The 25,161-nt window shown below is 42.5% G+C and overlaps 1 protein-coding gene across 6 annotated transcripts in view; it reads right to left on the reverse strand.

The window, feature by feature from the left end:
* TBL1XR1 (TBL1X/Y related 1) overlaps positions 1-25,161 on the reverse strand; it is a 156,105-nt gene that overhangs the window by 35,891 nt on the left and 95,053 nt on the right. For 4 of the 6 annotated variants that reach the window (XM_075556053.1, XM_075556055.1, XM_075556057.1 and 1 more), the window contains one exon: positions 1,183-1,285. The exons of the other annotated variants lie outside the window; for them this stretch is intronic. In XM_075556053.1, coding sequence (XP_075412168.1) covers positions 1,183-1,240 — 58 coding nt within the window. In that variant the 5' untranslated portion in view covers positions 1,241-1,285. The remainder of the gene's footprint in view (positions 1-1,182; positions 1,286-25,161) is intronic. 6 annotated transcript variants of the gene reach the window in all.

Genomic DNA, 25,161 nt, shown 5'->3' on the forward strand with positions numbered 1-25,161 from the left:
AGCTGAGAGCAAGCAGTCGGGCAGTCTGAGGGCAGGCCTAAAGCCATGCGGGCGAAAGCTTCCTCTAGCGGAAAGGACACCGGCTTGCTGCTATCGTAAGAACAACGGACGTCTCAAAGGCATAAATGAGGACTCTGGAAGATTCGCCTCATCCTTACCGTCCTACAAAGTAGATCTCTGGTCTGACCCTTCCTCCCTCCCTCACACACCACGACCAAAATTGTCTCTTTTTACTACAGTAAACCTGAGAGAGTCAGAGCAATTGGGTAAAGCAGGAACATGGCAGAGAAAGAAAACTCACTAACAGAGAGTGAGCTAAACGTGCTAAGACTGTAGCCCACTGTGGACAGAACAACTGCAAGACCTGGCCGGCAGCTGCAGCCCTAAGGAGGCCAGCTCTCAGAGGTTCCTCTGTGCACCACACGCCGCACCCACTACTGAAACGCTCAGCAACATTTACGTGTTCATTTCTAAAGTGCAATCGCTCGGCTACATTTTTAAGGACCAAACTCGTGGAAATAATCTGCACTAAACACTGCGATTGGGAATCTTTTGCAGGATCCTATAACCCCAATGCACACTCAAATAGAGTTCACCTTGTGCCTTAGTATTTTCTTTTAACTTTTTCCACTTTAACCTTGCAGTATCACTTCTATTTTCTGACTATCCGGTTTAACTTATCTAGAAATCCAGGAGGGTTTGGGTTTTGCTTATAAAACAAGGGTTCTACTTATGACCCACCAAATATGCTTAAGAATATAGCCAAGGATATACGTAATCAATTGGAATAACACTTATGAAGGCACTCCAAGAATACTGGAATTTTAGGACCAATAACGTTTAATTTAAGGATTCTGACTGTGCATTACGAAACAGCGGTGACTGTGCATTTATACGTCCCAACTAACCGTGTGCAACAGGCCCAGAGCATATAAAGTGGCATCTGAACCACGGAAGCCAAACCTTGTGTCACAAACGTTTGCCTGAGGTGATTCCAACATATTTGAAAGAGTCAGAGAGTTAAACCATGCAGTAACACATAGCTTTAAAATAGCAGTCCAGACATTAAGGAAACAGACAGAACTCAACGGTTTGGACTGGTACAAGTTTCAAATGCATAAGAGGGTATTTTTAGGGTATGAAAATCATTTGAGGCCTACTTCACTTTACAGAGGTACTCACCTGACTCTTGCAAGTATCTATATACCAAGAAGTTGACCTCATCACTGCTTATACTCATCTTTATTCCCACTTAAACCATGAGGCCACAACACAGGATATGACCCTAAAAACAAAACAAAGCTCATTAGGCATTTTCTCAACAAACTGTTTAGACAAAATGTAAACAATGCTGTAAGATCCGCTTGATTTTATTAAGTGATATCAAATAAAGGCTCTATATTTTCTTATGACAACCCTGACAAATAAAGTTAGTGCTAATATTTATTGAGGTGAGTGTAACCAAAACACGGTTGGGTCTACTTTTCTGCAAGATAGCAGTATTGGCAAAAAAGATGAAAAACTTTCAAGAGGGCTTCCAGCGTCGTGTATGTTTTGCAGCATCGTATTTTAATACAACATGAAAGGTTGTTCTGCTTCTCCTGAACTGAGGGCGGGGAGGGGAGAGACGCTAGAAAAATCAAATGTATCGTTATTTAGGAAAAGATTTCATTTGAATCAAACTGGGTTGGAGGATTGAACAGTGCAGAGTAAACGGTGAGCTGTCTAGCTCTTGTCTACCTTGGCGGGTTATTACCTCTCTATTTTGTCGATGTCTAATCTGCTGCGCTTCGATTTACAAACAGAACCAAAGGCCCAGCGCCGTATGAGGTAGAGAGGTGGGGACGTAGGTGCCAAATCTCAAATGCCATTCTCTTACAGGACACACTTCCCTCTTAATCACAGAGCGGACAGGGACCGAGACGCTTGCACATGGCCTGGCAATACCTACTTCTATTTGTCCCCGCTCCTATCAAGAAGTGATTTAAAGAAGAGATCAGTACACGTTTCTGTAATGGGTCAGAAAGGCTAGTAGTCTAGTCTTGGCAGCTGTCCTATGATCTTTGTGGAAACCACTGACTGTGCTGCACAAAGCCACTACAAAGAATCCATCAACAAATGAATGGGGCATGCTCCGGAAAACGTTACTCATGGACATAGAAATTGGAAAGGTATGACAGATGCACGTTGATTCAGTAAAAGAGGGTGTCTAACAATGTCATGTGGGCCTTGGTGGGTGGGTGGGCCTGGCAGTGCATGCATCTTTTTATGTGATACATATTTTAAAAGCATAGGAGGGAGTTAATCAAGGGCCAAGAATTGCTAAAGCCCGAAGCTGTGAAAAGGTGATGACTAAGCACTCATGAAGCTCATAGTTCAGAAAGGAAGACAAATAAAAAGCTATTAATTTTCCAATGGAAACACACAGGGGAAGCCCTACCCTCATTCAGCAGTCTAGGAGTACTTCGCAGAGGAAGTCTCCTTGGGGCTGGCTCTGGAATGACTGGTCAGAGTGGGCGTGGTGGAGGACGGCTGGGGAGGGATGGCGGGAGCAGGAAGTCGGTGGAAGGGCTGAGTGAGGACAGCTGCGGACAGTTTAAGGGGACAAGGAGCAAGAGAAGAAAGCAGGACTTGAAGTAAGGACCCTATTCTGAAGCATCCTTAGAGAAAATGAATTTAGTGGTAGGCTTTAAATCGATTTACAATGTAAGAAGATCATCCTGCCTAATATGAAAACCGCCTGGAAGGACAATCGGTGAGGGGATCACGCACTGAGGGCGCTTCAGGAATGCAGGAGGCTGTTCGGTGACGGGGAGCTAGGAAGAAGTTACTGGGGATGGAAGACACTTAGAAACTGAAGTTTCTTTCCTGCATGAGCGGATGCATTATATGATCACTCACTGAGATGAAAACCGCTGAAGACAGATTAACATAACACAATATCCTCCTAAGAGGGTTTTCACCCCCAAAAAAGTAAATCAAAGTGTAGTTAGTCTTACATCACCTGAATGATCACCAACATAATATGATGATTATGGTAAAACTTCAGTTTTTACATCACCTAAGTGGCTACTATACCCCTAACACAGCGATACGGTAAACGCGCCAGTCTTGGACCCAGAACTTCCTGTCTGTGGGACATAACTGATACATGCTGTGGAGGAGATTTTCTTCAACCTTTATCCTAATCCACAAGCACGAGCATTTTGGGAATATGTTTGTCTGACCCCTCTCAAAACAAAAAGCCACAGAGACCATTGGCATCAAGTTGATCTCAGCCCTAAAGGGCAGAGAAGGGTGGCACGAAGTAGGAATGCAGGGACTACCTTTTGAAGGCCTCTCAAAGACTTAAAAAGCAAAGCAACCAATCTGTGAAACTTTAAGAAGTGAAATCATAACACGAGCGAGTTTAAGTCATTCAAAAATAGCTGTGCTATTTTAGCTCACTGATTTATTGTTTCGGTTTGTCTGGGGAACGATTGGTGACAATTTGAATTCTAGGGTTTCCAGAAATTAAAGAGACCAAAATACTATCACAGCCATTCATATGTATACCTATCAGTCAAAACTGTGAGCTTGCCTGGTGAACAAGTTCCCAGCTGAAGTTGCCTTGCTCTTTCAGCTTTCACAGTATCAACCTGTGTCCTCCTCACTGCCAGTCAAAAAGCCACCAAGTGGATTCTGATTCATAGCCACCCAATATGGGATTTCCAAGGCTGTGACTCTTTATGGGGCAGGCAGCCTCAACTTTCCTGCCACAGAGCAGCTGGTGGGTTTGAACCTCAAACCTGTGTCCAACACTTCCCACCAGGGCTGGACCCAGCACCACCAAGGACCCCCCCTTACTCTCTGGGTAGTAACACCTTTTCGGATATTTGTTTTTTTTTTAATTTCCCCAGGAGCCCTGGTGGCGAAGGAGTTACAAGTTGGGCTGCTACCCTCATTGCTGGCGAGTTCGAAACCACCAGCTGCTCCATGGGAGAAAGACGAGGTTTTCTACTTCTGTAAAGAGTAACAGCCTCAGAAACCCACATGTCTACCTCAGCGGTTCTCAGTCTGTGGGTTGCAACCCCTTTGGGGGTTGAATGACCCTTTCACAGGGGTCACCCGATACATAATAGTAGCAGAGTGACAGTGATGAAGTAGCAAGGAAAATAATTTTATGGTGGGAGGGGAGGGTGTCACCAAACATGAGGAACTGTATGAAAGGGCCGTGGCACGAAGAAGGTTGAGAACCACTGTTCTACTGTCACTGTGTAAGTGGGAATCGACTTGGAGGCAGTGAGTAGGGCTTGCTGTTTGGGGCTTTTGAAATCAGTCCCTATCAGAATGTTCTCGAACTACAAGAGTGTGATGTGCCTTACAAAGAGAATGGGTGTGCTAGATAAACTGTGTTCAGTCTGAGCTGTAGTGCTGTTGGCCCTGAATTCAATGTCACTGAATCAACTGTATACAGTTTTAGGTGTCTCTAAACAAAGACATACAAAAAACATTATGTACTAATTAGTTGATGACAATGTTATGACCAGAGGCCTGCAAGGATCTAACACTATAATTTCCCCTAGAAGCTGAAGGTCACTGTTAACTTTACATAACGTGAATACTGCAGGTAATAACGAGTCAACTTTGGGAGGGAGGGAGGGAGAGAATGTGTGTGTGTAGATATACAGCCTTGTTGTAGTGGTTCAGCATTGGACTACAATCTTCCTGGTTGGCAGTTCAAAACCACCAGCAGCTCCTGGGGGGGTGGGGAGGGAGACTGGGCTTTCTACTCCCCTAAAACAAGTTAGTCTCAGAAACCTAGAGGGGGTCACTATGGGTCAGCATCGCCTCAATGACAGAGTGAGTGAGTGAGTGCGTGAGTGAGTGCGTGCGTGAAGGCTCTTACAAACTCAGAGTGCTGTGAACTGACTAAGCTTCAAAGTTATCCCACTGGTCTTGGTGCTGTATGTCAAGTTTCTAACAGTCAAGAGTGGCTTTAAGGAGCAATGTTGACGTTTTCTAATTTTAAAGGTGTTCCGAAAGCTGTGGTCAACTTGAGCTGCCTGTGAAATTCCCGGAGAGAAGGGCCCTTACTATTTCCCTTGATATCTTCTCTGAGTAGCATATGCCTACGATGGATAAAGCACAGTGCTGAAGACGAGGAACAGTCAAAACTACATTGCAGCCATGAAGATACTATAAAAACAGGCCTGAATGGAAACGGTTCTCTAAAGTTGAGAGTGTTGGTTAATTGTATGGTATGTGAATTTTATGTCAATGAAACTTTTAAAAAAGGGGAAAAAAATTAAATTTCAGAGTATATCCACTGATCACAGTAAAAAAAAAAAACAGAATTACTTAAGCAAGTCATCTATTATTTAGTCAACTAAACAATGGACAGCGTGCATCCTCGGAATCACAACACTCGGTTACACACACGCACACACACGCACACACACACACACACACACGGGACTGGACAGCGGCTGCTCCACGCGTTTCCATTTCCGAGTGGCTGCGTATATACATTCAGGCCTATTTCTGCTGCTGCCTCTCCAGCACAGTTACCATATCATTTTGTGACCGCATTCCTAGAGCAGTGCCCAAAGATGACCTAGTTCACCTGATTTTCAGTGTAAGTGACTGGGGGAAAAAACAACACAGTGAACTATTACAGATAGAGGAAAAGAAACGAGAAGAATTCTCTTTTTAAAATCTTTTTCTCTGCACACAGTTTAGCGTTCTGGAAACTGTGTGATGCAAAGTCAAATATATAGTCTGAATTACTTTATCTTTTTAACAAGGTACCTTATCTTACAAAATTTGGTCCACGAAGAACCCACCCACTGCCAAGGAGTCGATGGAGGAGAGATGCCCCACGGTGTTTCCGCGACTGCCATGTCTGACACAAACAGACCGCCCCCTTGTTTTACCCAGGGCTGGCCGGTCCCAACTGGCGGCCTACTGGCGAGCCCAGGGCTTGACCACGGCCCCTTCACAATGTTCAGTGGCATTTACTGCATAAGAGATTCGCATTGCACGTCTGCTAGATTATTTCGTTTCAATATTCTTAAGACCGCGAGGAGAAAATGAATACTTGAGGGTGCCTCTTCCCCAGTTCCGCACGTTTATGAGCACTGCTGAGAATCGGGAATGTTCCCCAGAGGCACAGTACTAGAACAAAACCAACAGAAACATGGCGACCTTGGTTCTAATACTGCCAAAATGCCACCCCCAGGCGAAACATTAGAAATGTTTAACTTCGTCAATAAAAACTTCTTGTTTATAGCACAAGCAACCATTTTTTAAATAGTATCAAGATTGTAAGAAAATAGAAATTCATCTTTACGTAGGTCTACAAATGTCTGCAGCTGTTTGATCAAAGTAGAAAAAGGAAAATATTCAAAGGCACTAAAGGGAATCTGGTGTTAAAATAAAATGCTTTAATATAGGCAAAGAATTGTAAAATAGTTCAAATTTGAACATATCGGGTTACTCTGTCAAATAAATAAAAAGAGCGAAACCCATTTTTAACTTTCTATGCGCCCGTCTAAAAGTATTAACTCACAAGAGCCCAGATATTAGAGATTTACAAAGTAACAATCCCATTAAATGCCCCTGCCATGGTTTCAGAGACAAACGGTCAAAGGACATAAAATATGTCCATGGGCCATTGTCTTGTCAACCAAGCCCTGCTGGCACAGTGGTTAAAGCACCCAGATGCTCCACAGGAAAATGCTGTGCCTGTTTGCTCCCTGACTGGGTACAGACTTTCAGACTATGGGGCATTCTGCTTTGTCTTCCAGTACAGCATTGCTGCGAATATAAATCAACTCACTGCTTCTATTACTATTTCAGAACGTGGACTGAAAACCCCTGCCCTCAACAAGCCTGCAACCTAACGAGGTGACAGATCAGCAAACAAGCTGCTATCAATTTTGTGGGCAGTCTGACTTCAGCCTACCTACCAAAGAGAGGAACATGGTTATAGAGAGAGAGATGGGCTGAATCTCCAAGATACAGAGTAAGAGAAGACTGGCAGACAAGAGAACGTAACAAGCTTATGGAAGTTCTCTGCATTCAAATCCGGAGTACGAACAGACATCTATTTCTCCACAAACAAGTATAATGCGGCCATAAATTTCTGGAATTACACACCCATTCCATTATCTAAACAAAACACGTCCTGAATACGTGGGTTTTTTTAAATAAATGCTAAGACTACGAAGATTAAAAATTACAGAGTCCCTCCCACAAACTCGGTCTACTGAAACTGAGAACCACTTTGAAGATGGACGGACGACATTGCTATCTGACCTCTATCACTGTATATGGGAGGCTTTGGTCAAATTACGTGACTTATCTTACTTTATATATATATATATATATATATATGGAGCTTGGTACAGTGGAAGAGCAGCAAAAGGAAGCAGGCTCTTGAGGAGATGGGCTGACACTGTGTTTACAACAATGGGCCCCAGGCAAGGGCGGTGCGGGGCTGTGCAGTGCTTCACCCTGCTGTCCGCCGAAGGGGTCTTCCTGGACGGCTAACAAACAGTCATGCCTTTCATATTCGTTTTTTTAATTTTGGTGGAAGGGGATGAGGATTATTGCAGATTAAATGAACTACCATACATACTCATGTATAAGCCGAGTTTTTCCAGCACATTTTCATGCAGTTTTTGTGGTAAAATTAGATACCTCGGCTGATATTTGGATCGGTCGGCTTATACGCGAGTATATCTGGTAAAATAAACTCAGAGCCGAAGTCTAAAGCCTAGACTACAGCAAGCAGGACCGGTTCTCGCTGCCGTACGATGACTTGTAATTGCTGCTAAGCGTCACAAAATCCATCGCGTCCCGGGCAGCTGCTACTACCTCCTACCTGTTCTGAGAATTCTTACTAGAAAAGTTCTAGTCGGTCTGCTCGCTCAGAGCTTGAACAGGCTCCAGAACAATGCATTTGGTTTGGGCTTTGACACGGCTGAAAACACCCAAAGGACCTACGCCACTCCTACACCTGAGGAAGAACAACATCATAGGGTGGGGGGGACGAGGGGGAGGGCGAGAAGAGTACTTAAAGACCTAGAAGGGAAAACCAAGAGCCTCCCAGAAGCCAAAGAGGAAAAAGAGAATGAATTAACAATCATCCAAAAGAAGTATTTATTTAATTTCCGTTTGAATAGAGTTGTACAGAAAACTAGGCAGCACAGACGGACGTTGGTGTGGGGCTGCAAAGGAAAGAAAATGGAGGTGGCTCAGAGACTGCTGTAAAACAGGTGCAATGTTTGAGCAGCTAATTTTTCTTTTAAATCAAAATTTCTGAACTGTACACCAAGTTCCTACCTTTGCTCTTACCTTTGGATTAACTGTTTCTCTTTAATTGGGATGTTAAGGAAATAAAGGGGAAATATATTTGCTTTGATTATCTGTTAAATGCTACCTATTGGACCCATTGTTTGGTTTCCCTTTTAGTACTGTCCAACCTCGTTACGTGTTTTCTCCTCATGGCAGAGCTGACCTATGAGAATAGCATTTCTGTGTAAAGATCTATGCTTTCTGTTATTCAAATACGAATGGCTTTCATCAATGCAAAAAAAGGGTATTGTGACGTGTACTGCACAATAGTGACAGCACTGTCAGGAGCACTGGGCAGTCAGAGGCCGTCGGCAGGACCATCACACAGTGCAGGCCCTCACTGCCCAGCTCACCCACGGCCACCGACCTCTGCTCCCCACACACATCGCTGCAGCCCCCCCTCTGCCGTCTGACAGCTCTGGAACCACGCAGGGTCGCTGTCACGATCACTTATCTGCTGAGTCTGAGGCCTCGGGCTGCTCTGAGGCCAGTCACAGTCCGTCTGCCGCCACGTCACCCCTGAGCTATCACAGCAAACTTCACGTTATCCTGCGGAAACCAAGGCACACTGAGCCCGTTCCATAAAATGGTGGACCTTCTGACCACCAAGCACCCTGATGATTAAAAAAAAATGGGAGAAGGGATCGAGATAGAGTAGGGAAGAAAATTACATTGAGTTACCCATTAGCAAAGTCCTGTAATACGTCAACAAAAACCTTAATAATTTTCCTTTTACTCACTTGAGAACTCTAAAAATACTGATAATTTCACGATTACTAGTATCTACCTCTGCAAACTTAACTCAACCATTTAGAGCCCTGATTAGGGGTTCTAACCACGACCGGCTGCTTCCAGGGAGAAAGATGGAACTTGTCTGCTGGGACAGCATGCAGGAGAAGTTACCGGCGGTCCCATAAAGCCAGAGTGAGTCAGAATCACCTTGATGGCAGGGAGCTTCGGTGGGCTTGGGTATCTACTATCCGATACTCCTAAATATAGCAAAGAAGAGAGTGATAGGATGACATATTAATATTTTGTAATCAGCCCACTCTCAGGGGCAGCAGCTTCCCCCCACCACCAACACAATCAATGCTTTTAATTTTCTACCAAATTAAAAAAATAATAATTAGATCCTCCAGTCTTGGGTATTATCGCTTTTGTGTGTTTAAACTGTGCACATGGATGGACGAGTAAACTTAAGTTTTAAAGTCGTCTTCAGCAATGCATTTTATCTGAAGGATAATTTTGCTGCAAGTGTCCTTGACAATGAGCACATCTTACCTAATGGTGGCGTTCTTTCTTGATTCTTAAGGTTGCCGGCAAGGTCTGTGCTTTGAAATTTTGGGGTTGTTTTGTTATCAGATTAATGCTAAACAAAACTGCTGGATCTTACGAAATTAAAGTATAATTTAGAAAGGAGAAATTCCTAAATTACTATTTTCCCTTCATTCAGAGCGCTAAGGTGCAAATTAAAGACAGCATGTTAGAAATGTAAGATTTCAGGTCTCAGTCTGCATAGGTCTGCTCTAGCCTGTGTGATTTATGCCAGCCACCTGAGTGTTCTGGGGTTCTTCCCTGATTTGGAAAATAAGGAAGCTGAATGGTATGGCTCACATCACTTCTAACTCCTGTGGTTCTTGTCCATACAAGTCATAAGGAGATAATTTTGTTGTGAGATACTTTTGTTGCTTAGTAAATGTGAATTGGGTAATGGCGTACAAAGCAGATCAGGTTCTATTCACTAATTCATGCCCATTTTGTTCCCCTGTGACTGCAATCCCCTAACATCCCACCATTTATCCCCCCTTCCTCCCGGGATGCCTGTTTCCACTGGTCTTTCTTTCCTTGTCCTTCTCCACTTTGTCCTTGAGCAAATGCCATCCTCTTAATCTCAAATGGCTGGTTACTCTCAGGCCTGTGTGTACCTCTGTAAGTCTTACTGCCCTCTTCACAAGGTCAGCAGTTCAAATCCACCAGCCACTCCTTGGGAGAAAGATGGGGCTGCTTTGTACTCCCATAAAGAGTTACAGTCTCAGAAACCCACAAGGGTAGTTTTGGCCCCCATCTTACACGATCACTATGAGTTGGCATCTTCGGTCTTGGTTATATTGGAGTTGAACCAATCTCTAACATGATCACTATGAGTTGGCATCTGCGGTCTTGGTTGTATGGGGGTTGAACCAACAACCAATCTCTAGCAAGACCAGCAAGGCTGATTGTCAAGGTCTTAAATTTTGCTCTTCTCCTCCCACTGTATTTAGGGCTTTCAGGGCATTCGGAAGTGGTAGTTGGTTGGGTGCCTGCCATCTAGCTCTTCTGGTTGTGGAGATGAGTGTTTACACGGTCCATGAAGCTACTGAACTACTAACTCCTGTCATCAGTTTTATCCACTCTTCTTTCCTCCAGATAGGAAGACACCTCAGTTGCTGCTACTGCCTTTTTAGATATTAGTAACTACTCACTAAAGTTGTTAATTGCCTTTCTAGCCTATGTTATGCCAACTGACCTTAGTGTCCCTTAGACTATGGTCCTGAGCACCCAGGCTTAGCAACATGTTCCATCAAGGTGTTTGGTTATGTCCAGTAAGTTTTCATAACTCTGCCCCTTGTATGCTTCACTACATCCATGGCTATTTTTGCACAAAGTTACAGATATTCTGTCAAACTTTTATCGATACTTATGGGAATTCTCCCGCTCTCTGCCTCCAGCCACATCCATTCAGCTTGCACATCTCCCCATTCATGTACTAGCTGTTATTTTAGGGTTGTGAATGTAACAATATTTACTTCTGTGGAATAGGCAGATTCATATAGGCCACCAGAGGATATTGAATGATGCCGTGGTTAAAGAGTGGTCATTATTGGTGAACGAAAGTGCATCAAGAGTTGAAAATCAGTCATATCTCAGATGGACATCTCCAGGAAATAGGAAACTTAAAAGAACTGGAAAACAAAAATGCCTACCTCTTTAAGCAATATTTAAACACACACATGTTGGCTTATTAGGGTTATTATGAGTCATAATAGACTCGATGGCAGTGAGTTTGTTATTGATAAGTCAGAATCCATTCAACATCAATTAGTGGGGTGTCTTACACATAAAGACATAAGAAAATGATACATCAAATCAATTATTCATTAATAAAAGAGCCTTCTGATTGACATGAATCATTTGTTTCAGTTGTGAGCTACACCAGGGACCAGGAAACTAAAGCGTGGTGTTAAAGCTGACCCGTCTCCTGTTTCTGTCTAGCTCGTGAGGTAAGAGTGATTTTTGTACACAAGCATTTGCCATCTATCTGTTGATTCCACCCAAAAAGCAAACCCACTTCTGTTAAGCGGACTCCTACTCACTGTCACCCTGTAGGGCAGAGTACACGTGCCCCAGAGGGCTTCCAAGGGTGACAGCCGCAGACTGCCACATCTTTTTCCATGGGGTGGATACTGCGGTCTAACCTTGTGGTTAGCCCTCAAGTGCTTCAACCACGGCGCCGCGGGGGTCCTGTGTGAGGTGAGAGGAAACACCAGCGCTGCGTCCTAACTGAGATGCTTCGTTAAGCTCTTAGGCTGAGAGCCAAAAGCTGAATGCACAATGTGCCGGCACAGGGGTGACTTAAGTGCACACCTGACAGTAGCAACATCACTATTTCTATGAAGACTTATGATGAGCTGCTTCGGAAATGTGAACTTCGCTTTCTCTTCTACTATACGGGGGGTGGGGTGGGGTGTTAAACTGGATGGTATCTAAGATTTTCTTTAAAAATACGAAACTACCACAATTCTAGTAAAAACTAAAATGTATGTATTCAGGGATGAACTATATTATAATCGCGATTTACGGTACAATTTACAAAGAAATGAAAGTACTAACTAAAGGCTTCTGGTCCACCTCCTAGTTTGCTGAGTAGCGCCTAGGGGCTTAAAAGAGGAAAAACGCCATTGGTCTCTATTCAACGGGAGCACTACAGCGCGAACAAGGACAGGCAGAATATGAAATGTTTACCGATTGTCTCCATCACAAGTGTCTCCTTTGCCAGAACTAAGACCTGTATGCTCGCAAGCTTCCACTACTGAGCATGAACCTGATCTAAAGGGATAAAAGGCAGAACAGAATTTCAAATTTTCTGGAGCCAAGGATGCTGGATAAACCCCTAATACTACTGTCCACAGATAATCTTCGTAACTAAAACTACCCCTAGTTCTCAAGCCAAACAAAGTTTATTTTAACTGGTTAAAAAAACACCGCTATGGTCTTAAGTTCTTTGTAGAACTAGCTCTGCGGGATCCAAGGAGACCTGGCGGCACCGCTAATACAAGGTCAATGTCAAAACCACCAGCTGCTAATACAAGGTCAATGTCAAAACCACCAACTGTTCCTTGGGAGAAAGTTACTGCAACCTGCTTCCATAAAGATTCTAAGTGACAATCTTTTGGCAGGGTAAGTAGAAACTTCACGAACAGTGACTGTGAAGAAGCAAGGAAGGACTGAAAATGCGGGTGAGAACGACAGTAGTGCTCAGCGTACAATCAACATCACTGGATGAGATATAGGCAGAAGCAGTTGAACTAACGCTTCACTGTGCATAATCAACCCAAACAACATTTTTTAAAGGAAAGCACTGTGAAATGAGTCTGAAGGTTGAGGCCAGCTACTCACTTTCTTTGGGGAATTAGGCAGAGGGGTTTCTTCTTCCAGACGAACTAAGTGAAACATCACTTTAGTAAAACTGTCACTGAATATCGTTTCAAATGACAATTAAAAGTCTGGGAAAAATCTATCACTCGTGGGCTTAAAAGCTTATTTTAATTCACACTTCCAATGAGTTCAGTGGTAATAATAATAATAATTAAACTTATGTTGTATAATTTACATGTGTAAATATGCGTAAGGCATAGGATCTGGGAGATCATTGCAAGACTATGCCTGAATTTTAAAATTCATTCTAAATGCAAGAGGGACCAATGGATTCTAATGTAACAAAATGCAAAATTTATTGGCATGATTTCAGATACCACATCGTGATTATGTCTTAAGAAAATAACTACCTGCCAAGGTTTGGTACAATACATGCAACAAAAAAATCCAAATTTTTATTTGGAAAGTTTTCAGCTACATGGGGGGGGCTTACAAAAATTTCATGGGAATTGTTCATTATCTTTTCATCCCATTTTTCCATGAACCATTTGATGCTCCTTTGGTATGCCCTTTGCTAAGGCCTGGTATTGCTTCATGTGCAAGTTTACAAAGATCAAACCATGCGCAGCCCATATTAAACGACAGCAAACCCTGTATTAAGAGTTTGAGGTCCGCCCAGTGGTTCATAATAAATGGGTGATACCTTGTGACCCATTACTTGGCTGAAGATGTTATACTGTATGTGGAAATGCCTTAATGCACAGAAGTAGGCTACACACTGCACATGAAGACAAACATTTGACTAAGGTTAAGTATAAGCTTTAATTTAACTTAAACACAAATTCAACTTAAAGACATTCATAGAAATGGAACTTGATCATAATTCAGGAACTTTCTATAACATTTTTCAACATATAAACACAAAACAAATGGTAAAATCCACCTGGTTTTCTAGTAAGTAAACAAACAAACAAAAAAAACAATGCTATTGTTCTCACTAAATTTTATCTTGGAGAATACTTATTTTCATCAAAATTGTTATTTGTATTAATGTTCATCACTGCTATTTTAAAGTGAATTGATTAGTAATATGATTACTCTCTAATCAAATATAATTAGTTGTTATTTCTAATGTGTTAAAAACATCAGTGTCTCCAAAAGGGCTTCCAAAAGTTTGTGCAAAATTGGAATTATAAGGTAATAGGATTTTTCTACAAACTTTCATGTGTCCCTCATACAATTGACATCAACAAAACCTCTTTGGAATCAAAAGTAAACATGACCATGTAACAGGGTACTACTGAGACCGAAGTGTTTCAGACCTGCTGGTACAGAATTCTATTTTCTCTTGGCAATGTAAAACCTGCTTCTCCTAAAGCAAAACTGTTATTTTAAATCACCCGACCCCAATACAAAATTTAACAGGAACTATGCTAAGATTTTTCCAAAGATAGGGAACTGCCTTGGGAAAAATCGGTTCAATAGGCCCTAATAGTTATATTGTGTTCTTATTGGAATGAACAATTTAATAGACAAAGCATCTGTAAAATCTGCAATACCAGCATATCAAAATTCCATTAAGATAAAAAGTTAAAGATTTCCATAAACTTAAAACATATCAGAGCGGGGAGCGTTGTAAGTCTTGTGAGACTTATAAGAGGACTTCTTGCCAGATACATTCACTCACTCGATTCAATAATCTTACTGAAAGGTTTTTCCTCCTATTACTCATTGTTACTGGGTGCAATTATTACAGGCCAGGGAGTATTCCATGACCCAAACATTCACGCGACATGGAAAAACCAACCTCATCCAAAAACTCAACGCCCTGGAGCAATAAGTGGTGACTAACAGTGACAGGCTAGAACTGCCCCTGTGAATTTCCAAGACCGTCATGGTTGGTGGCAGTGGAAAGCTGGAGGATTCAAACTGTTGACCTTGTATTTAATAGTCCAACACACAACCCACTCTGCCATCAAAGGTCCTAAGTAGTGTCTCTGATGCTATAGCCCCATCTTTCTCTTGTGCAGTGCCTGGTGGATCTGAATCACTGGGGCTCCAGACAGCATCACCAGGTGAGTCGTATCCTGAGACAGGCTTTGTGTGCCACATTCCACAATGAATCCTACTTGCCTCCCAAATACCCTTACAAAGAGCTCTGGAAGCTGTAGAGAAGAAGCATTCCCACCACAATTCATGTCCTGGAAAAGACGGGAGCAATCTCCTTTCCCTTCTGCTGTGGGCTCACACCGCCTGCACGGACACATTTCTGTACATTCTAAAATCTGTGTTAAGTGGTAGTGCTCTGAAAGACCAGAATTCTTTCCCCAAGAAACTAACAGAGGTCTCTCTTACTTAAACCCACCCTTTCCTCTGCCGCCAAAATATTCCACTGCCATCAAGTGGATTCCAACGTACAGTCCTTTAGAAAAGAGTTCACCTGCACCCAAACTGTTTCTAAGGCGCAAATCTATACAGAAGGCCAACTGCCAGCTTTGTCCCAACCAACTAGTCAGTGGGTTGAAACTATCGATCTGTTACCTAGCAATGTGGGCTTTTAAGCATTTCGCCAGCGTGGCTCCTAGTTTACAAGAAAATGCACCTTTCGAACTACCAGAAATGGTAGAACCACTTCATGGTGCTTTCTTCACCATATTTACAGCAATAAATAATGCGAGACACACTGGCACTATAGAACTGGTTCATTCATGTACTTAATCTGCTCGCTGTAAGAAAAATAAAAGAGGGCTAGATGAACAACACATTTGAAATTCTTCAATGCCCAGTCTCCAGATTGTACTTGGTGCAATGTCCACGTCTGCCTCTGTGGACGATGGGGACAGTTACCAAAGAAAGGGGATTGGGGGCGTGGGGGCACGAGCCTGTGGTCCCAGCTACTCAGGAGGCTGAGGCTGGAGGAGCGCTTGAGTCCAGGAGTTCTGGATTGCAGTGCGCTATGGCGATTGGGTGTCCGCACTAAATTCGGCATCAATATGGTGACCTCCCGGGAGCGGGGGGGGGCCACCAGGTTGCCTAAGAAGGGGTGAACCGGCCCACGTCGGGAATGGAGTAGATCAAAACTCCCGTGCTGATCAGAAAGGTGATTGGATCCGGCAAACAGAACGCCGGTTTTTCAAATGAAATCAGTGTATCTCCCATTGCTACTCCTAATCACACCTACAAGTGCTTGTGGCTAAATTATGCGGTACTTCAGCTTAAGATTTAAATTTTTTTTAAATTCACATAGAACCTTTTTTTAACCAACCTTTTCTCAAACGATGAAGCCCAGACCAAGGCAGAACTGTCAAGAAAGCATATCTCACCTTGAGATTCATCAGTGTCCCCCAGATTGGTCTCCTGAGCAGTCACCCCAAAATGCAGTCCTTAGTCCTCTATCGAGATTTGTTAACATCCTCTTCCCAACTTTCTTAATCTGTTGCTCTTGTGCCCCCACACTGCAAACCAATCAAGTTCCACTTCCCTCTTCCAACAGTATCTGTACAACAGGTTTTCTACACTATTTCCCTGACCCTCGAAATACTTGGTGTTTTCCGTGATGCTGGCGCATCTATCTAGCGATGAACATGGCACGGCTGTGGCACCTGACCTCATCTAACGTCATGACGGAGGGAGAACCATCCGCAGCAGACAACAGCTGATTCCTATGACAGGAGATCACAAAGAGCCGGCCAGCCTTCTCTCGGCACTCTCTGCTGGGTTCAATAATTCAGAGCACCGGCCCCAAAGAATGCTCAGACAATACTCATGAATCATTATAATTCAGGAACAAGTAACTCAGAAGACAGTTGCTCTGTCAGGACCACCTCTATTCAGTTATGTCCACAGGCAAGTCACTCTCTGCCCCTCAGCCTGTCAGGCTTCTTGGGCCACGTGATCCCTACCAATGCATTCTAGGGCAAGTGTTATAAAAGTTCCTCGTTTCAGCCAGAAAGTGCCTGGAGCCACCCCACCCCTTGAGTAAACCTTGGCCTCAAAGTGCTCAGCTTTCTCGCTCAGGGGGTTGCTGGGCCCAGCATCCCAATCCACCGGAAAGCCCCTCTTGCTCCAGGGGCCAAGATTACTCTGCAGTCTCCTGCCTCTGATGCCACCGCTGGTCTGCTGCTACTTGGGTCTCGTCAAAGTTCAGTTCTCTGTGTCCTGGGTGGAGGAGGGTGTCTCAGGGCGGCAATCCAAAGATCATCCTTCACTCCCATCTCCCCTTCCTGATGGCAGAGGACCCCTTCTTAGCAGGGTTATCAAAACTAGCAATACTTCTGTTAGGGTTTCACATACCTTATGTGCATGTCCCCACCTCCCTGTACCTCATTTACATGATTAGCACGCTGCCCTGTTCCCATGGTGGGTCACGGCGCCTTATACCCAGAGTGTCACCCAATCCTTGGGTGGGGTCACGATGCCCTTTTGAGAAACTAATCAAAGCAGAGGAAAACCCAACCCTTTTCCTTAAATTATTGTACATCAAGGAATGCATGGGATAAACGAATGGAAAACAATAAGCCAAAATGAACACAGAATCGGATGTGTGGCAAAAGGCGGAAAATTATCTGACTAAATTGGAAGGTTCAGTCCAGTGGTTCCCCAAACTTACTGCACTTTTAAAGTGCTGGGGGAGGGGGGGCACATGAAAAAATCATGAGGTCAACGCTGTTCATTCACTGGCATTGAGTTGATTCTGACTCATAGCAACCCTGCACGACCATGGGGTTTCCTGCAAGACTGGAACTCTTCCTGCGGCAGAGCTGACCTTGCAGTTAAGCTCCTAACGTACAAGCGCCAGCCCCCTGGCTCCTTGTCAATGGTGCAGCCCTTCCTCTCCCTTTTCAAGCCCCCACCCCACCCCCACAAGCCTGAAACTCACTGCCACTGAGTCAATGCTGACTCAATGACTCCATGGGGGTTTCCAAGACTGTAAAGGCTGACGGAGTACAAAGTCCAGTCCTTCTGCTGCGGAGCTGCTGGGCGTTTCAAACTGCTAGTAGTTTCGAACTGCCAACCATGTGGATTGCAGCCCACTATTTCACCAGGGCTCCTTCCACTCATGTGCATATACACATACACATTCTATTAAATTTACATTTACTTAAGATATTTACATATTTATTCATCTGGAGTTAATTTTTATCTGTGTAGGGGACATTGGGCCTCTAACTCAAGGCCTCCCTCAACGAAAGAACACTTTGTTCTAATAACCTGGCATTCTGTGGTGCTCACCTTCCTGACACGATCACTGACCAAAATGGGTGCATAAGCTAATGTGGTGAAGAATCTGATGGTGCCCAGCTATTACAAAATATAGCATCTGGGGTTTTAAATGCTTTAAGTTAAACAAGTGGCCATCTAGCAAGAAAGCAACAAAGCCCACATGGAAGAAGTACACCAACCTGTACTATCCCAAGATGTAGATGGGAACAGGTATCAGGCATCAGAAGACCCAAAACAAACAACCATTTCAATGAGAATGGTCGGAATGGAGACCCAAAGCCCATCTGTAGACAATTGGGCAGCCCTTCACAGAAAGATCAAGCCAGCCAAGATGCAGTATAGCACCAACAAAACATGCAACATTCCTTTAATTCTTTAATGCGTCCTTCCCCCACCCCCAGTTTAATCTTACAAATCTGTCTAGACCAGAGCATGTACACTGGAGTACAGGTAAGAGCTCTCTTGACACACAGAATCCAAGGCAGATAAACCCCTCAGGGCCAATAATGAGAGTAGTGATATCATGAATGTAGGGAAAGGAGAGGAAGGGGTAACCAATCACAATGATCCACATATAACACACACACACACACACACACACACACACACACACACCCCAAGGGACGAATAACAGAAACAAGGGTGAAAGGAAACAGCAGATGGTGTAAAATATAAAAATAAAATAATTTATAAATTATCAAGGGTTCATGAGGGTGTGAGGTGGGGAGGCAGGAAAGAGGAGTTGATACCAAGTGCTCAAGTAGAAAGAAAATATTTTGGAAATGATGATGGCAACATAAGTACAGTGTTCTTGATACAGTTGATGTATGTATAAGATACATAAATAAGAGTTGGAGAGCTCCCAATAAAATCTTGTAATAAAAGTTAAAAGAGCTATAAGAGCCCCCAATAAAAATATCTATTAAAATTAAAAATAATAATGTCTTAGATCAACAGGTAGTTTCCTTAGTGAATGATCCCTGTTGTAAGTTTTTCCCTATCTCTAGCCCTCAGTTGGAGTAAATAGTGCATCATCACTTAAGTTTTGAATCTCACAACAGCCTGTGCATTTAGTGTAAACAGTTGTCCTGCACATGTATGCTTTCCTTCTCTCAACCGTATTTTAAATTCTTTACTATTAACTAAAATAATACTATCAATAAAGTTATCCTATGCCCCATTTGGGTGATTTATAATGCTCCTTAGCAAAAAAACGATGTCTCTAAAACACACTCAGGATACTGTATTATTAATGGATCTTGAGCCATCCCTTAATGACAGACCTAATCTAAGAACAATTAGTTCTTATAACATGGCGCTACTCATTTCTTGCTACTCACTGAAGATGCAGGTACTACAGCAGAGTATGGTGAAAAACTCAGATGGCTTGTGGTTACCATAAACAACAGTGCCTTGGGTCTTAAAAGGCTTCTTTTAAAAAAAAGTAAATGGCCATCTGTATGAGGTGTCAGGTAAGTCAGTCGACACAGAACAAGCAAGCCAGTCTGTGTGACTCAAGGATGATAAATAATAAAATCTAAGACTAGAAGAGGAAATGACATTAGAGCTTAAATTCTGAACACCCGGTTTACAGAAGGCTATGCTGACAGTGCAAGCCCCAAACCCACTTGCAGGGTCGCCGTGTGAATGACACTCTGGAGAACCTTTCTGGGCATTATCAGTGATACAAATAACCTTTGCTACCTGACACAGTGCGCTGGAAAGTGGACTGATGCAAATGTAGTTAAATTAAAATTTAACACCTTATCATGTTCTCCTTATTTGATCTATATCTAATTTGTTCTAATATCTTTTCATTGAGATTTTTCTTTAGGTTGTTATTGTTGGTTTATTTCTGGGTATGTTTCTGTCTATGAAATCCAGGATAGGTGATACATAGTGACCGTTCCTGGATTAATAGTTTCTTTGGGTTAATTAGGAGTAGTTGGAGGAAACAGGGAGCTAATAATGAGTACAAGAATAAAGAATATGTTCTAAAATTGCTTGTAGGGGTTTCACAACTCTTTTTAGTATATTTAAACCATTGATTTGTGTGGTATGTGGATTACTGTCAACAAAACTATTTAAATTAAAAATCAAATTTGACATTTGTTATTAGAAATTATCAAAGAGTTGCAATGCCATGCTGTTGAAACAATATATACCCTACATACAGAAATGAGTCAGGTAGTTAAGGATGTCTATTTTAGCAATGCCATTTTAGAGATGGGGAGAAGGGAGAAGGGGAGAGGATGGAGTGGGGAGAAAGAGGTGTAGGGGTTGTGTGTGTGTGTGCGCATGTGCTGTGTAAGTCCTAGGGGGGTAGAGGGTAAAGTGAATGATTACGAGGAGCATGCGGCCATTTGTAACAAAAGATTGGTGTGTGCACAAGAAGAGGCAGAGAAAAAACTTACATTAAAATAAAATAAGCACATTTAAGCATTTAAATAACATGCAAACGCCAAAAATATAAGAAAATAACAAAATTATAATTGTTTGACGATGCACAGGCCTATGAAATCTGTAAATGGACCATGAGGCCATCATTCAAATATAACAAGGGGCTGCGGCTTGACTTAAAATCAGAAGAGGTGCTCACCAGGGCTCCTCATCTGTATGCTAAGCATGAACGCACACACACCGATACGTGTATGCGTGTCTTCAAATATCCGATGTGTACATGACGAACCTGGCTTCAGGACTGGAGTACTGTTCACTAAGGTTAATACAATAATCACGGAGACAGGTGTGTGGGAAGACGTTTTTGAGATCTTCATATCTTCATTGGCACCACCCAAAATGAGAACAAGATGTGAGTATCTACTAATAATTAGAAAACGGAGAGTGTGCAAAGGATGCATCTAAGCACATGGGAAGTTGTCAGAAATGAAATGAAATACACATCAACATCACAATCCTGGGTGTAGTGAGCTGAACCAGTGCTGGCCATTTTCAGTCAGCAAATCATATGGCCTACTGTGCCGGAAATGAAACTATCAGAAGACTTTGTATTCATGGTCAAAAAGGAAATTTCAAGGCCGATCTTGAAGTGCAATGCTGTCTGTGATAGGGTTATAGATGTCTGCATTCAAGGAAATCCCGTCCACGCAACTCCTATTCAAATTGATGACGCAACCACTAAAGCGAGTGATGCAGAAACGAAGAATTCTACCAAGTCTTCCGTCTGAAATTGATCAGACATGCAGACGAGAGGAGTTCATCATTACTGGGGGTTGGAACGCATTAGCTGGCACCATGAGGAAGGAACCGCAGTTGGAAGATACGGACTTTCATTTTGGCCCCGTGTAAGCAGCTGAGTTCTTTATGGGCCTCTGATCAACTCCCAATTCTTCCACTTAAGAAAACCATCCACGCTCAAGGATTAGAAAATGAGTCTCCCTCGTTTAGGTGCCACTCTTTGGAACACACGCTCGGATCCTTCCTGTCCCAGCATGCCACTGCTATCTGTTCGATCAAGTCTACTGCGATGGCCTTTCAGAATCTCATGATCAGCATCAAGGCAATCCCATACATCCAAATTTGCTTCTGCTCTCAATTTCCCTGCAATCACTGCGGATAGGAGATTTTCACAAGGTTTAAAGTTCAGTGTCATGTAGAATGTAAGTTGCTATCTCAGCTTCTATCTGCTGTCAGGTCTTACAGTCACCTCTTTCTACAGAACCTATCGCCTGTATTATTACAATAGCCTCAGTTTCCAAGGCCTCTTAATATTGTTGACATCTACACATAAACATCAACTCTGGGCAAGTCTTTAACCTCTACACCAGGCATTAAAGATGTATACTATATGGCTTCAAAGTACATATATAGCCTATACAGTCTTTCCTGAATGTCCTCAACATTTGTAAAGCTTCTAGCTCTCAAACTCCACCTTTCCTGCTGTTTAGGGATTAGTTCCAACAACAGTTGTTGTATTACACTATTCTTCAAGTGCCATCTCCTTACAAAGCCTACTGAAAGAACAGCTCTGAAAATATCCAAGTAGCACTGCTACACCCCAAAGGGTATTTTTAACTGTTAAAAAAACAGAACTGTACGTAGTTTTCCTGTTTTTCTAAGTACAATGACATTTTCTTTTCAAGATTGTTTATTTTTGACTTGAACTGCCCTGTGCCTGTTTCTTCACCTGTCAAATAGAAATAAAACCTAAATGATAGATTTTGAATGGAAGGGGAATTTATAATCTATAAAGTGTTAATACTATTGTTGTGGCTTTTACCATGCATATAATTTTTAAACAATAATTATGTGTCACTTAACATAGACATTGCATTTGGTGAAAGGACTACTCTATGATTTGGACACAGTGCAAACACCATATGGAAAACCTACTAGAAATCCACTCCAGGCATTCTTATCACCACTGGCGCCACTGCTTCCGAAGGCAGGCGATGAGATTTCAACAGCAAGGGGGAGCCAGCAATGAGGAAAGGGGACTGCCAACAGATCGTTGTATGCTTCGGCCCAACTGAGCAGCAGGAGCAACCAGGCCCCACAGGCTCCTTTTGTTGTGCATGTGTTTGCTGAAGCTGAACCAAAGCAAAGGTACCTGGCAACAAAGTGCATGTGGGGCAGTGCCTCACTGTAATGTCCGTATCATACAAGGCAAGTGATGATACTAGAAATCAATAAATGACTTTTGAATCTATCCATCTTATTTTACTAGATTGAGGCTCCTGGTACAGGAAACCTGGATGGCTTTCCATTTACTTAAATTTAAATGTTTTTAATAGCATTCATTATAAAAGCCTATGTCTTTCATGGTTTGAATTATATCTGGGTTATTTTATTGTTAGATTACTATGGCAAAACATTCCTTAAAGGGAAGGATGATAAGAGTTTGTCTTCCACACTCTGGACATGTTATCAGGAAAAGAGGCCATGCTTGGTAAAGTGGATGAGCAGAGCAAAGAGAGGGGCCGGTCCTCGAGGAGATGGACTGGCACGGCGGCTGCAACAATGGGCTCAAATATAAGAACGATAAGTGGCCCAGAGAAAGGGGTGTCTCCTCGTACACAGGATCCCAAGAGTCAGAACAGACGCGGTGGCACCTACAACATCCAGTGTTGGGGGGAAGGTAAGTCTCTATCTTGCTCCCCATAAAAATGTACAGTCTCAGTGACCCTGTACAGAGGAAACAACTCAATGGAAGTGTATTTTGGCTTTTAACGAGAGGTTTAAAGACATTTTTTAATACACCTCTCTTTATGGACGCATGTCAAATTGACACATGAAACAAAAGCACTCATTGTTTTAACTTATGGTATTTAAAAACGCATAAGCCACTAACTTAAAACTGAAACTATGTGATACCTACAATTTATAATATTTAACAATAAACAACATTTGAGATATTGGGCTCAACCTATCACAAGGGTTCGCCTGACATTCTCTACTGAATTGTTCATTTCTGCATTTGATGTTTTTAATTTCTAAGAACTTTTGGACTGTGTTTATACTATTCAAGTAATGTTTTCATGAGTGAAACAGATTTACTGGGATTAACACTCAATTCATGTTCACATGAAACTGACACGAATCCCTAGAAATAGGTGTACCACACAGAGATTTTCGAGATTAGAAGGCTTAGAAGAAAATTTATTCTGATATATATTTCTCATCAAATGGATAAAGTCAGCATCAACGTTAAGAGATAAATGTAAATGGTTTGTTATTTTCGTTGAGGAAATAAAAGTGCGTCAAAATGGCTGTCCCATAAATCCGTGTTAATATTCCTTGTAGTATTAGTATTATTTGCAATAAATAAGAAATGGGGGGCACACAATTGTTCCCAAATTGGCAGATGATTAGATTACAAATGTGGAGAAATACAAAGGATGCATATATTTATTACAGATGTTTCTAGTATGATAAAAACATTTGAGTCAGACACTAAAAAAAGCGAAGTTTTCAGAAACGTGGGAGAAGGGAGAGTAGTCGAAGTAAGATATGAAAATAATAATAATTTATAAATTATCAAGGGTTCAGGAAGGAGGGAGGGAAAAATGAGGAGCTGATACCAAGGTCTCAAAGAGAAAGACATTGTTTTGAAAATGATAGTTGCATATGTACAAATGTGCCTGACACAATGCACGTATGTATGTGTGGATTGTGATAAACGCTGTAAGGGACCCTAATAAAATGAATTTTTTTTTTTAATGAAATTTGGATATGTGCTACAGCATGAGGGAATCTTGCAAACACAGTCCACTAAGTAACCTGACAACCCTGAACTCATCCGTGTCTCCTGTCACAAACGTAACCCACAAACTGAACCTGCTGGCCGTGGGTTCATCACCTCTGCAGCCACCAGCCTGGGGGACCCGGATGAGACTTGGTCCTCTTCTACTGTGAGTGCACCATTTTCTTGACATAAACGCCTGGGTGAGTGTGCGCCCCTCCCCTCTGTGTCTGCCTTTCTCCCATGCTTCCCACCTCTCTCACCGGGTTCGCCTCTGTAGAAAACCCACTTATTATATTTCGTTGCATTGTTTTTCATGCTTTTTCTTTAACAAAACCAAAATTAAATGAAGGGAAATATTTTTAAGATCTAAAAAGCATTTTTAAAAAGTGGTGTATATGGAAATGATCCTTTGATCTTAAAGAAACCTGTAAATCATAAATGATTTTGAGACCTGTTTTCCCTTGAGGAGTTTCCCTCGGCTGAATTTTCTACCTCCAAAGGCTTCTACTCATCATGTTGGTACAATGGAAACAGCTTGATGGTTCGACATTTTCTGCAGCCTGACGCCTGCCTGGTCTACTGTTCACACTACGCAGGGACTGGTCAGTTCCTGGCCCTACAGGAAGGAGCGTGCTTAAAAATCCACCAGGAATCTGTTTATACACCCACCTCTCACTTATCTACCCAGTACGGCACTTTATACTTTTAACAAATGGCAGGGGGGCGGGGTGTATCCAGATGATGCCTCTACTGGGGCA

This window comes from Tenrec ecaudatus, chromosome 8 (genome assembly GCF_050624435.1).
Source record: "Tenrec ecaudatus isolate mTenEca1 chromosome 8, mTenEca1.hap1, whole genome shotgun sequence".
NCBI classification, from domain to species: domain Eukaryota; kingdom Metazoa; phylum Chordata; class Mammalia; order Afrosoricida; family Tenrecidae; genus Tenrec; species Tenrec ecaudatus.